Source organism: Clytia hemisphaerica, unplaced genomic scaffold, assembly GCF_902728285.1.
Source record: "Clytia hemisphaerica strain Z4C2 unplaced genomic scaffold, Clytia hemisphaerica genome assembly, whole genome shotgun sequence".
Taxonomy (NCBI): domain Eukaryota; kingdom Metazoa; phylum Cnidaria; class Hydrozoa; order Leptothecata; family Clytiidae; genus Clytia; species Clytia hemisphaerica.
In genome coordinates, this window is record NW_027103877.1 from 1 (window position 1) to 11,302 (window position 11,302).

At 34.9% G+C, this 11,302-nt stretch overlaps 2 protein-coding genes across 2 annotated transcripts; both read right to left on the reverse strand.

The window, feature by feature from the left end:
• Positions 1-4,080: 4,080 nt before the first annotated feature.
• LOC136808408 (thiol S-methyltransferase TMT1A-like) lies at positions 4,081-5,471 on the reverse strand. Its single transcript, XM_067064944.1, has one exon. It carries the CDS (start codon positions 5,455-5,457, stop codon positions 4,555-4,557), a length of 903 nt encoding a protein of 300 aa, XP_066921045.1. The 5' UTR covers positions 5,458-5,471; the 3' UTR covers positions 4,081-4,554.
• A 136-nt stretch (positions 5,472-5,607) lies between these two features.
• On the reverse strand, positions 5,608-11,221 carry LOC136808407 (adenosine 3'-phospho 5'-phosphosulfate transporter 2-like). Its single transcript, XM_067064943.1, has 9 exons — positions 11,074-11,221; positions 10,575-10,699; positions 10,055-10,209; positions 9,332-9,439; positions 8,859-8,956; positions 8,403-8,495; positions 7,600-7,711; positions 6,810-6,879; positions 5,608-5,887 (listed from the first exon to the last, which is right to left on the reverse strand). The coding sequence occupies exons 1-9, from the start codon at positions 11,197-11,199 to the stop codon at positions 5,731-5,733; spliced, it is 1,044 nt and encodes a 347-aa protein (XP_066921044.1). The 5' UTR covers positions 11,200-11,221; the 3' UTR covers positions 5,608-5,730.
• Positions 11,222-11,302: the final 81 nt, after the last annotated feature.

An 11,302-nucleotide genomic window follows, 5' to 3' on the forward strand; every position in this document is an offset into this window, starting at 1 on the left:
ACAAGCAATTAGATTTTTAAGAAGTATATAAAAACAACACCATATACAATATACTTACATAGACAGTCTCAGATCCTTTTCATCGTCCAATATATATGCTCTTACATGGTTATATAGAAAATTCTATCCTAGAGCGACTCCTTACGAATGATACAAGAAGAAATCATACCTTGTTCATGGTAAAGTCTTTTTGTAACTTTCGTGAAAAATGAAGCGGATAAGCTAAATGTTGTGTACAGTAGAAGGAGTGAAAAGAAACCTCATTGTGATTGGACCAATATGTTGAATGAGTCCAATGTTTCGCCCTGAAAAAAAAAAAGAATTTGGATGAGGTCAAGATATTTTTTGAAAGTAGGAACGACCTTATACGATGCAATCCCTGTAGTGCACGACTTTGTTCACGGAAAATATAGCGGAGGAAGAGATACACAGGACGATCCCGTTGCTGTAAGTTGGTCTAATGTCGACATCCCTCTTCTAATTTCGACACCCTTCTTTAGAAATAGTAATAATATAAAGGTCGGAACCACTGATGGAAACTTTTCTTTACTTAGCGATCAGAGTGGAAAAAATCTTTCGTTTATCAGTGATCCTGACCTTCCTATTATCCCTATCTATCAAAAAGGGTGTCGAAATTAGAGGAAGAATGTCGACATTAGACCAACTTGTGTTAGAAAGTAACTAGAATTTCTTTTGTTTGATTACCATTGGATTAAAAGGCTCTCACAGGCGATTACATTAGAGACAAATGTGTTAGGTCAAAAACGATTTGTTACCTTGGTTATTGCTGATGACTTGAACTATCCCTCACAATAAATGATAAAATATGGTAGAGGCTGTATTTATATAGAAAGAAGTTCAAACGGCGAATAAAATTATGAAAAAATTAGAATAAAGATTTCAGTGTGATAAACCTCAAAATAATTTGTTGCACTCTGCCTTTTTAGCAATTCAATTCAATTCAATTCAAAAATGATTTATTTGCCTGCATAATTTAAACTAAAATCTACAATATGTGAAAATTACAATACAATTAGGTTGGGGAGCAGGCCAGGCTCTGGCCATCCATATAGAGGTTACCCGACTAATCAATGGGATGACTACCTGGTTGCAAGTATATGTTTGGGATTTTAATAATAGGGGAGGGATTATTACACAACAACATAAAAGGAGCGATAAAACAAAAAAGAACAAAAAAAAAGTATGCTATTTAACAATTAGTACCAGTGGATACCCCTTAAAACCACATACCCTTTAAAACCTACAAACTTGGGTTTTGGGCTCTCTTAACCACCAGACTTACCTTATTGGAACTAATTTTCGCGGGTTTTAATTTTAGCGTTTTTCGCGGTTTTTCGTCAAAATCGCGAAAATTTGATCCCGCGAAAAATTTTGAGAGTCGAAAACCGCGAAAATTAATTCCCGCGAAATACAATTTTTTCCAATTTTATCGAAAAATTTGAAAAATCCCTAGGAAAATGAAAGAAATTTGTCCAAAAAAAGGCAAAACCGCGAAAATTAAAACCCGCGAAAATTCCAGAATGGAAAAAACCGCGAAAATTAAAACCCTCGAAATGCAATTTTTCGGATATTTTTTTTCGACCGCGAAAATTAGTTCCCGCAAAAATTAGTTCCAATAAGGTAGTTTAATATTGTATGATTCACTTTTTTACAATCTCTAATATAGGTACTTTCATAAAATACCTAATTTCAAGAATTTCAATTATCGTAAAGTGTCGTAAAATTCGAAATTATTGAAAATTTTATCAAAAATCCCTTCAAAAAATCATGTTTTTGACCTAGAGATTACACAAATCAATTTAAGGTCATAAAACCTATACTTTTTAGGTACCTATATATAGTAGGTACGAAAAAAAATGGCACTAAATATCATTAGGTAAATATATATGCGGTCCATTATATATCGACCTCACACCGATGAGATTAAATGTGATAAAAAATAAGGAATAAAAGGTCACGAATTAAGCACATAATCACAAAAAAATCACGGTCAAATGATTGTCAGCAACAAAATTATGTCGAGAAGGTCATTATTCAAGAATCAGAGATTCTTCTTGATTGTTGGTATTTCATCAAATCAAGCAACCTTTATTTTGGCAATTTTTCTATCATTCTAACACTACACGTATTGTAAATATTTTCTAAAAAATTCTAAATTTTTAAATTCTACAAAATCTCAAACTGCATATAAAATAGTCTATAATTATAAATGATATTTCGAGTATAAGGGTATAAAAATAATGTTCATCGGTGAATTAAATAAAACGGAGCATTTTGAATGAGATTATAAAGCTTTCAGTCGGTTATAAAACAAATGTCACAAGGACAGACAATTCTTTAGAACGGTCGTCACGTCTCCAATCGTGGTATGTCGTAGGGCGAGACCCGAAAAAAGGCTATCCAACTTTTCCGTTTTTGGCCTTTCAGTGCCGAAAAAAATTGTTTTTATAATCCTTTAATAGCTTCTAGGTTACACGTATTTGTTTCCAAAGTCATACTTTGAGTTTTCAGTTCTGGACAGTTTAATCAAGTGAACTGCTCGGCTCAAGCGCAAATATCTGTTTAAATATGTCTAAAACAACCTCGGTCATTACTTGATTGCGTAACCGTACACGTGAGGTACCAGACTTTTCAAAGGTCCAATCACACCTTTCATATCCAGACAGGCAAATTTATAGGATACTTTGGAGAACCTCGATTTCTCGATATAATATTCTGGTGTATCAATACAACATGATATCAAAAACATGGTCGGACGAAAATTCAATTGCGCTAACCATAAAGTTGAAAATCGTTCTTTGGTTGTAGTATGTTCAATGAAAATAAAAACGACCACCTGGCATCAATACTCTTAGAATTTCATCCAAAGCTCTTTGCTTCTTACGAGCATTACATAGTGAATGGAATGAGATAACACATGATATTGAGTTGTCTGGTACACCGGCTAGTTCCTCCGGTATGGTATGAATGTAAGAGGCTAAAGAAAGTTTCTTAATATCCTCATTGTCATCACTGAGTAAGAAATTATTCTCGATTTTTTCTTTTTCGTCCTCTCGAGAATCAGTGGCTATTAGGTACGATCCTTCGGGGTAATACACCGAATTGGTGCCAGACCCAGCGTTCAATTCCAAAATCATTAGTTTCTCACCATGCAGTTTTGGTAAAGTATCAGCATCTTCGTTCAACTCTTTCAGCAACTCTTCTTTCATTTCCAAGATCTGTTTATTATTATTTGAACGATGAAAATAAATCATTTCTTTCTCGTAATACGTAAAGAAAGACGTACGGCGTAAAATAAACGGGATGGAACGTAAAAGGACAACCGTACCCACCGTATAGAACGAGGCACGTATGAATTTATTCTCCGGCAGCATGTCATGTAAGGAGCAACCAATTTTACGGATGTCTTCTAAGATTTCGGATATATTGTCCCAACCATCGAATAATTGGATGGTTGTAATTGTGGTTAAACCAGATATTACCAAGTTCGACATTTCTATTTTTTTTGTTTTATTTTTTCTGAAAAAGAAACAGGAACAATTAGAGCAGGTAAAATCAGTCGGAAAATTTCAAATTTAGAGTGACAAGCCTGTACCAAACTTTTCTTCGCGGAAAAAAACATGGTTAGTCTCTTATTATCTCTGCGGTGGAGTGATATAGTGATATAGCTAAACTAAAGTATGTTTTTCGTTGATTGTTGCTAGGAAATCAGAGGATATTTGTAATGGTTAGACACAGAATTGTAACTGAAACCGAAACAGGCAGACACACGACAAGTGTTTAGATAGAAAAAGCAAAAGTTGCCCTTTTTTTAGAGTTGTATGCAGGCTAAACGAGAGAAAGGCAAGTTCTAGATATCAGGTCCGGCGGAACAACCGTTAAAGTGGGGAGGAATCGAGAAAATTATCTCATTTGCTCAAAAGTGGGGAGGCTACAGTCTCCCCGCTTCCGCCGGGCCTGGATGTTCGTTTTACTGTGTACTGTCAGAGATTAAAGATCTTAAATTTACCGGGTATATCCTATCCCTAGAAATTGAGAGTAATAAATGTTACAGTAACCTTTTGAATTACACCCAGGGAGAATATTCGATAATTTTATTCGATTCATTCGATTGATAAATAATTTACGATGAAACAATCGTTGGTAATAACAAATGCAAAATAAAATGAATGATGTGAATGAAAAAATGTAAGGCTATAAAAAAGTGCATTTAAAACATAAACAATCAAGAACAATCGGATTAGTGACGTCATGTATATTGGCCTCGTTTTGATGTTTCAACCAAAAGTGCATGAGAGGTTTCTATCTTTCCATACAACTTACTATCCACCATCTCTGGAAGCACACCATCTTAAGAAAAAAAATAATATTTGATTTTTCTTCGTTTCAGCAAAATGGCCTCGTTTTGATGTTTCAACCAAAAGTGCATTGGAGGTTTCTATCTTTCCATACATTTTTTTATAAGTCATTACTGGAAGCACACATCTTAGGGCAACAAATATTTGATCTCTCTACGTAAAATGTTCCAGCATTTTATTTGATAGCATATCCATAAACATGAGGAGTCAAAGCAAACATTGGACCTCTTGCGTTACGCATACTGACATTCCTTTGCTTGATTGTTAACTTGGAGAACCGCGCATGCTCAATAGACTCTTCCATCTTTTTCAAACAGCATGCATACATGAACAAGGATAAGCTGAAATTTAATTGGGCCAACCATAAAAATGTGAATCTATTTCTTTCAACTGTGTGCTCAATGAAATAATACCTCCCACCCGGCATCAAAACTCTTTTGATTTCTGACAAAGCACGACTAGTCTGACGTGCACTGCACAACGCGTGGAAACTAACAACGCAGGAGATAGAGTTATCTGGTATACTAGCTAACTCTTCAACACGCGTAGGAATATAACGATCAAGGGTTAAACGTTCATCATCGTTGAATAGAAAATTATTCTCAATGTTTTCCTTTTGTTCCTCTATAAAATCGGTTCCTATGACAACAGCATTGTCAGGGTAATATGAACAATTAGTACCAGACCCTATATTCAATTCCAATATGGTCAATTTATCATTGATTAGTGGAAATTTATCAGATGTTAAATCTGCGTTCTTTAATTCCTTCAATAGTTCCTCTTTCATTTCCATGACTTCTGGTTTGCTACAAGTTCTATGAAAGAAATAACACTCTTCTTCAAAATATCGGAAGAATTCAGTTCTCCTCAGGATGAACGGTAAAGAGCGTACAAAAGCGACCGCGCTGATTGTGTATATTGACGTTCGTAAGAAACGATTCTCTGGCATTTGCGAATGGATCCAAGAACCAAAATTACCAATTTCTTCAACTACATCTGAAATGCTACTAAATCCACCATCAAATACTTGGATAGCTGAGAAAGCTGTTATACCGGAGATGATAATATTGGTTGACATTTTTCCTGTTTTTTTTTAATCTAGAAAAAAAAAGATGGAAAGATAATATGAAATTTACTAGGTGTGCAGAACATTGCGAACTTCCCAAAAGAGACTAACTTCCTCCTAAACAAATGAACAAAACAGTCCATAATATTTACAGTACAAAAGTCATGATATGAAAAATAATTTTCGAATAAATATACTAACAATAAATACCTAAAAATATCTCAAAATCTACCTAAATCCGATTAAAACCTCCGATTAATATTGTCAGAAAAATATTACAAGTCGTCAAACTTGTTGTACCATTTTCCCATAGTGTTGACTATTTAACTTGTTACTTAGCCAATGAATCATGGATAATATCTTAGTGTTCATAATTTGTTCATTCTTCTTGTATACGTTTAAAAAGATACCAAGAAGCACGATACAACCCGACCATAAATATCTAGAACAGAAACAGAAATCCATCAGGCCAGGCCTTAGTGGTGTTTTTCACTTGTAGGTACAAAAAGGAGTGCTGTTACATTAGGTAGTGTGAAGGTTTCGATCACAAACTTACGCCGCAAGTGTTCGAATCCTAAGTACTGCCAGGCAGGGTATTAGGGAAATATGGTGATAGACTCTCTACCTTCACTCATATATCATTCTCTCTCGATCCGGCTGATAATCGAAATACCGATTGACGTCAAATGAGCTTAGTAAAGCTCAAATTGCAGATGTAGAACGATAAACTCGGTATACATTTTATATTAGGGTCGGCGTAAAAAGGCCCCATTCATGATATGCATCATTGCAATGTCTTCTGACATAACATCACGGACCCAACAGCTGATTAATTGTAAGTGACGTAAAACCCATCAATACGTCACTTGCAACCAATCAGCTGTTGGGTCCATGATGTAATGTCAGAGGACATTGCAATATGGTGCATATCATGAAAAAGCTCACGTAATGAACAGGAGCCACTACAAAAAGAGGCCTTTCTAAAAGCTTTGTTGGGACCACAGATCTGTAAAGCCCGAAGGGCTAGATTTGCGGCCTTGGTCAAAAAGTGAAGCTCATCTTTGGAAGGATTTCCTACCAGAGTCACGTGACTAAAATATGCAATTTCACTGGTTTGAGAGATGTGAAATAGCGTTTGCCGCCTACTTTTTTTGATCTCGCCCTCCGAAAACAATTAAAATGCTAGATCCTATCCATCGGCACGAAATTTAAAAAGTCAAATTTTTGCTTCACTTTTTTTTGCTGGAGAAAGCTTAAAGTTGCCTATCTAGCCCTTCGGGCTTTACAGATATCTGTGGTTGGGACATGGGTACGTAAATTCATTTGACTAGTTAGTAAAAACAGTTATAATAGAAGTAGCTTACTGTATAGTGAAAGGCTTCGAGAAGACAGTAAAAGATATTATGATAGTCAGTGCCTTCCGACAAGTCGTCACTATAAAGAGAAATCGAAAATATCTATAATGAAAAAAAACGAAGCAAAAAGTCACCTGTCCTGTCCTAATGCAAGTCAAACAGAGAAAACGCAAGATACTCTGTATATAAATAGAACTGTGTTCAACTGATAACCTCTTCTTTGCTGTTTTTTTTTGGACTTCTTAAAAATTAATTTCACTTTTGAGCCACTTTTCCCCCAAATGGCACCATCGTTTGAAACAAATGGAAACCGTGTTAAAATGCAAAAGTCTACCATCTTGCAAACTCTTAGTTACGTCAATAATGGTCGCATAAATTATGTCGGAAATGTAAACAAACTAACAAGAAAACGAAAGTGAAACGCATCGTAATTATGCATTCGATTATTGCCGCCATTTACAATTTACTCTCCACTTTTGACCCAGAATGTAGAAACAAATGCGAATTTCTTTTTGCTTGGAAAAGCTTGGCAAACTTCCACTTTGACACAAAGAACACAAATGATCAATGTAAATTGAGGTGGTAAAAATGTAAGTATTTTTTAACACTTTTGAACACATTTCGATAAAACAAATGGGAAAAAGGTGGCATAAGTGGCATAAATGGTGCTGAAACAAATGGACCCCTAGTCTCTTTATAATAAACGGAAAAATTTATTAGAATTCACATTATGTCACATGGTTGGCCAAGAAACCTTTATGTTTTGGTGGGTTAACCGTAATATAAAAAAATGTTCTACCTGTGACGGTCATCAGTGCACCAAATAATCGAATGAAAGTCAACACAAAACTGATGCCAAGATAACCAGTCAATGAAAACACTAACGAGTAACCATACGTTTCCAATGGATTCTAAAAAGTAAAAAATGAAAATTGGAATATCTGTAGAAGAAAGAACAAGACATTAACAAAACAGTTCAAAAAACGTCTCGAGTCAAGTCGATGAGACCACTTTTATATATCCCTGGACCAAGCGGTACCCGCGGAGAGAGCGCTAGATCTAGTTTCGCTTGTAAAATAATGACGCAGCGCCGTTTGTCGTTAGGCAAAGTTTCAAACACTACAATGGGTTCTTTGCGGGTACCAACCATTGAGTTTAAAGCCCGAAGGGCTAGAGTTCAATCCCTAACCTTTCTCAGGCAAGAAAAAGTAGAGCCTTAAAAAATGCGCCGCATTTTTGACGACAGATTGAATCTAGCAATTAGTTAAAATAAATAGTTTACGATTGATATTTTTTTCGAAACTTAGCGGTAAATTTTAGTTTCAATCTGTCATTTGTGTAAAAACCAGGCGAGCCGCTCAAGGCCGCGCAACTTTGGTAGGATTTGTTGGCTTCAAATCCTACCAAGGAGATTGACTTCTAGCCCTTCGGGCTTATACTTCATTGGTACCAACTTTCAAAAAAACTTCGATCAAAGATGGCGGATATAGCATGGATGAGACCTAGCTTATTCCTAACTAATGAGAAATTGGTAACTAGAAATAAAGTGATTCGGGGTAGCAATTTAAACATTGCTCTCAGAGACCTTTTGAACAGCACTACCTTCAGATAATACATAAAACCAGCTTGAAGTGAACCAGTGAACATCAATATGACAAACATGTAACAAAATCCAATACCATATGAATATAGAACCTGTTAAAAGAAGAACGAAGTGTATAATAAAGAAACCCCCATTTTCGATGAATGAAATAAAGTCCAGTCTTGAATAAACCAACCATGTACCTAATTTTGACCCCCGAATTTTAAAACCTTATAACTGTTCGAAAAATTGTTTTCTGAAAATGAAATTTTGAGGGATGTTCAGAGTTATGTGAAAGATTGTCTGTACCAAATTTAAATTCAATAGGGCCAATAGAACTTGCTACATACATCAAATTTGAATTGTATGGACACTTTTTTGGACCACCCAGTATATCAACAATAAAACCAAAGCCACATAAATTAAGCCTTTTACGTAGTCCAACGGAGAAATAAGGAACATCGAGCATTACTCACAACTTCAGTGTTGGATGGTTTGAAAGACTTCATATTTTTCTCTTGGACATTACCGATGGCTGCATCCGAGCATAACGCTAATGACATCATTATTATCCCTAGAAAGAAAAGAGATAAAAAAGTTTGAAAAATAGAAAAACGCCATTTTTGTACTAATCTAACCAGTTATAATTATCACAGCTTGCTGATCAAACTTTGGCCTGTTTTTTTTTTGTTTTTTTTTTTGCTTGCGTGCTAAAGTAAACTGGAAAGTATTTGCCTTTCTTGAGGTGTCTCAAGAAAAGTTAGAATAATACTTGGAAAAATTCTTTTATAAATATAAATGTCACGAGAGAGTGGTTTGGAAACCATAAAGTGAGCGTGTGGTAGCATGGGCTGCAGCGATATATAACGACTTAGTCATAAACGTAGTAAATTTTTGTTTCGACGGAAGAAAAAAGTAATTAAAAACTAGCAAACGAAAAAACTAATACCTGTAATATTGAAATTTGGTTGAACTGCTGAGTCAGCTAAAACGAAGAGTGTCAAACCCACACTCATGCATAAACATGAAATGAAATCCAGTGTTGCGTAACGTTTGCCTAAAAGAAGAAAAATGGGTCAATGAAAGTACTTTTACAAAGGAAAATCAAATTCAAATCGAAATTGAATAATCTGCTTGTCAAAGCGCTGAAAACTTTGAAACGGTTGACGACTTAGAGAGGGTTGTACCGGGTGCGCCAAGAAAAAGAATGAATTTTGTCATTCTTGGTAGGTCAAAAACTTTTAGTTTCTTACTCATAACTTTTGTTTAACCGAACCGATTTTAAAGTTTTATATATCAAAATTACAGTGAGCTTTCCTCATAAAAAATATCAGCAAACAATCTTTAACTGTAAGCTCACAATATCTTGACAAACATGTATAGTTTTTCTTGGTAATCAGTAGAAAGTAGCGATTTCGACTGTATACAACAAAATTGAAAGAGACACAATTTATTCAAGTTAATCTAATTTAATAGTTCGCGCGAGACGGGAGTAAAAAGATTGGAAAAGTGACAAAATCAAGTTTCCCGAAATATCTGGACGAGGAATGCACCAATTTTAATAAATGACCCCTCGTTCTTTTTCTGTTATCACCATCTTTAAGATGAACCTATAATTAGATGATAAAAATTCATTTTAAGAATCCTCCGCGATCCATATCTAAAATAATACCTTGGATAAGGATGCCACCGATCATGACAGGTATGAGTTTACAACATTTGAAGATAACTTGTGTTGGGTAATTCAAATAACCAACGGAGGCGTTTGACATACCCATTGTACCAACTGTTAGAAATGCCAAAATGAAATATGTCTTCATAGGAATGCTGTTAAAAATGAAAAACATTTGCTAACTGAATTTTCGATCTTAAAACAAGTGTTTTGAAAAAGTAAGACCATTTCCATCTTACCATTCTATTCTGTTTGTGGGGTTGGAAATATTTGAAAACATGAAATTTCCATGTTAAGGGTGATCTCAGTGCCAAAGATGACCACATTAGTAAAATTTAATATCTCGTAAAAAGATACTAATTTTTAAGATTCAAGTCAAGCCAATGACGGAAAGATATGGCTTTTCTGCTACTCGATAAATATTTACCAGCTCCTATCAAAAAGAAATGCTCAAACCCTGGTTTGAAACTTGCCTTGGGCTGACAAAGGAAATCTGACGTTGATTACTAAAATTGCTTACCGTCTCTCAAGTTTAATGGATAAAGCAAGACTTTCAATGACACTAAAGCAAGTGTAGAAAGCAAATTGAACCAATGTTAGAAACCAACCATGAGGCTTGAAGCCAGGTATTAGGAAAATCCGCTCCTGTAAGAAAGAAATATGTAATCACGATAACATTAAGCTAAAAGACAGAGGCACTATTCATGATATGAATCATTGCAATGTATTCAGGCATAAATAAATTATAGACCTAACAGCTGATTGGTTGTAAGTGATGTAAAACTAGTCAATACGTCACTTACAACCAATCAGCTGTTTGGTCCATCGTAGAAAAAAACTGATTTGAAATGAGTGGAGACTAGTACATATAATATGAAGAAATGACAAGTCTGATTCAAACGAAAAGAGCTTTAGAAAAATGACACAATCAAGTGAAATACCCGCGGTTAGTTTTACAAGCCACGCATCAAGGAGATGGTTTAACCAAGTTTTTCAATAATCAATAATCCATTCCCTACCTGATAATATCCATAGAGTAAATAAAATGAAAATATTCCACAAGTACAGATGAAGAATTGTCTTGCTTTGTTGAATCTGGAAATATCCACACCAAACAAGGTGACATTTTTTGTTGCATCATTCATTTGTGCTTGCTTTTTATTATATACTACTGAAAGAAAAGGAAAAGATAAAATAAGCAAAGAGTTGAATTTTGTCAATCTTTAATCACCAAGTGGAACAATTGTA

What these genes read in the sequence shown, in the direction of transcription:
- LOC136808408 (XM_067064944.1), bottom strand. Translation starts at nt 5,457, where the DNA reads ATGTCAACCAATATTATCATCTCCGGTATAACAGCTTTCTCAGCTATC.
- LOC136808407 (XM_067064943.1), bottom strand. Translation starts at nt 11,199, where the DNA reads ATGAATGATGCAACAAAAAATGTCACCTTGTTTGGTGTGGATATTTCC. An exon ending in TCCATTAAACTTGAGAGACG is followed by an intron (nt 10,210 to 10,574) that starts GTAAGCAATTTT and finishes CATTTTTAACAG; the next exon opens with CATTCCTATGAAGACATATT. An exon ending in ACCAAATTTCAATATTACAG is followed by an intron (nt 8,957 to 9,331) that starts GTATTAGTTTTT and finishes TTTTCTTTCTAG; the next exon opens with GGATAATAATGATGTCATTA.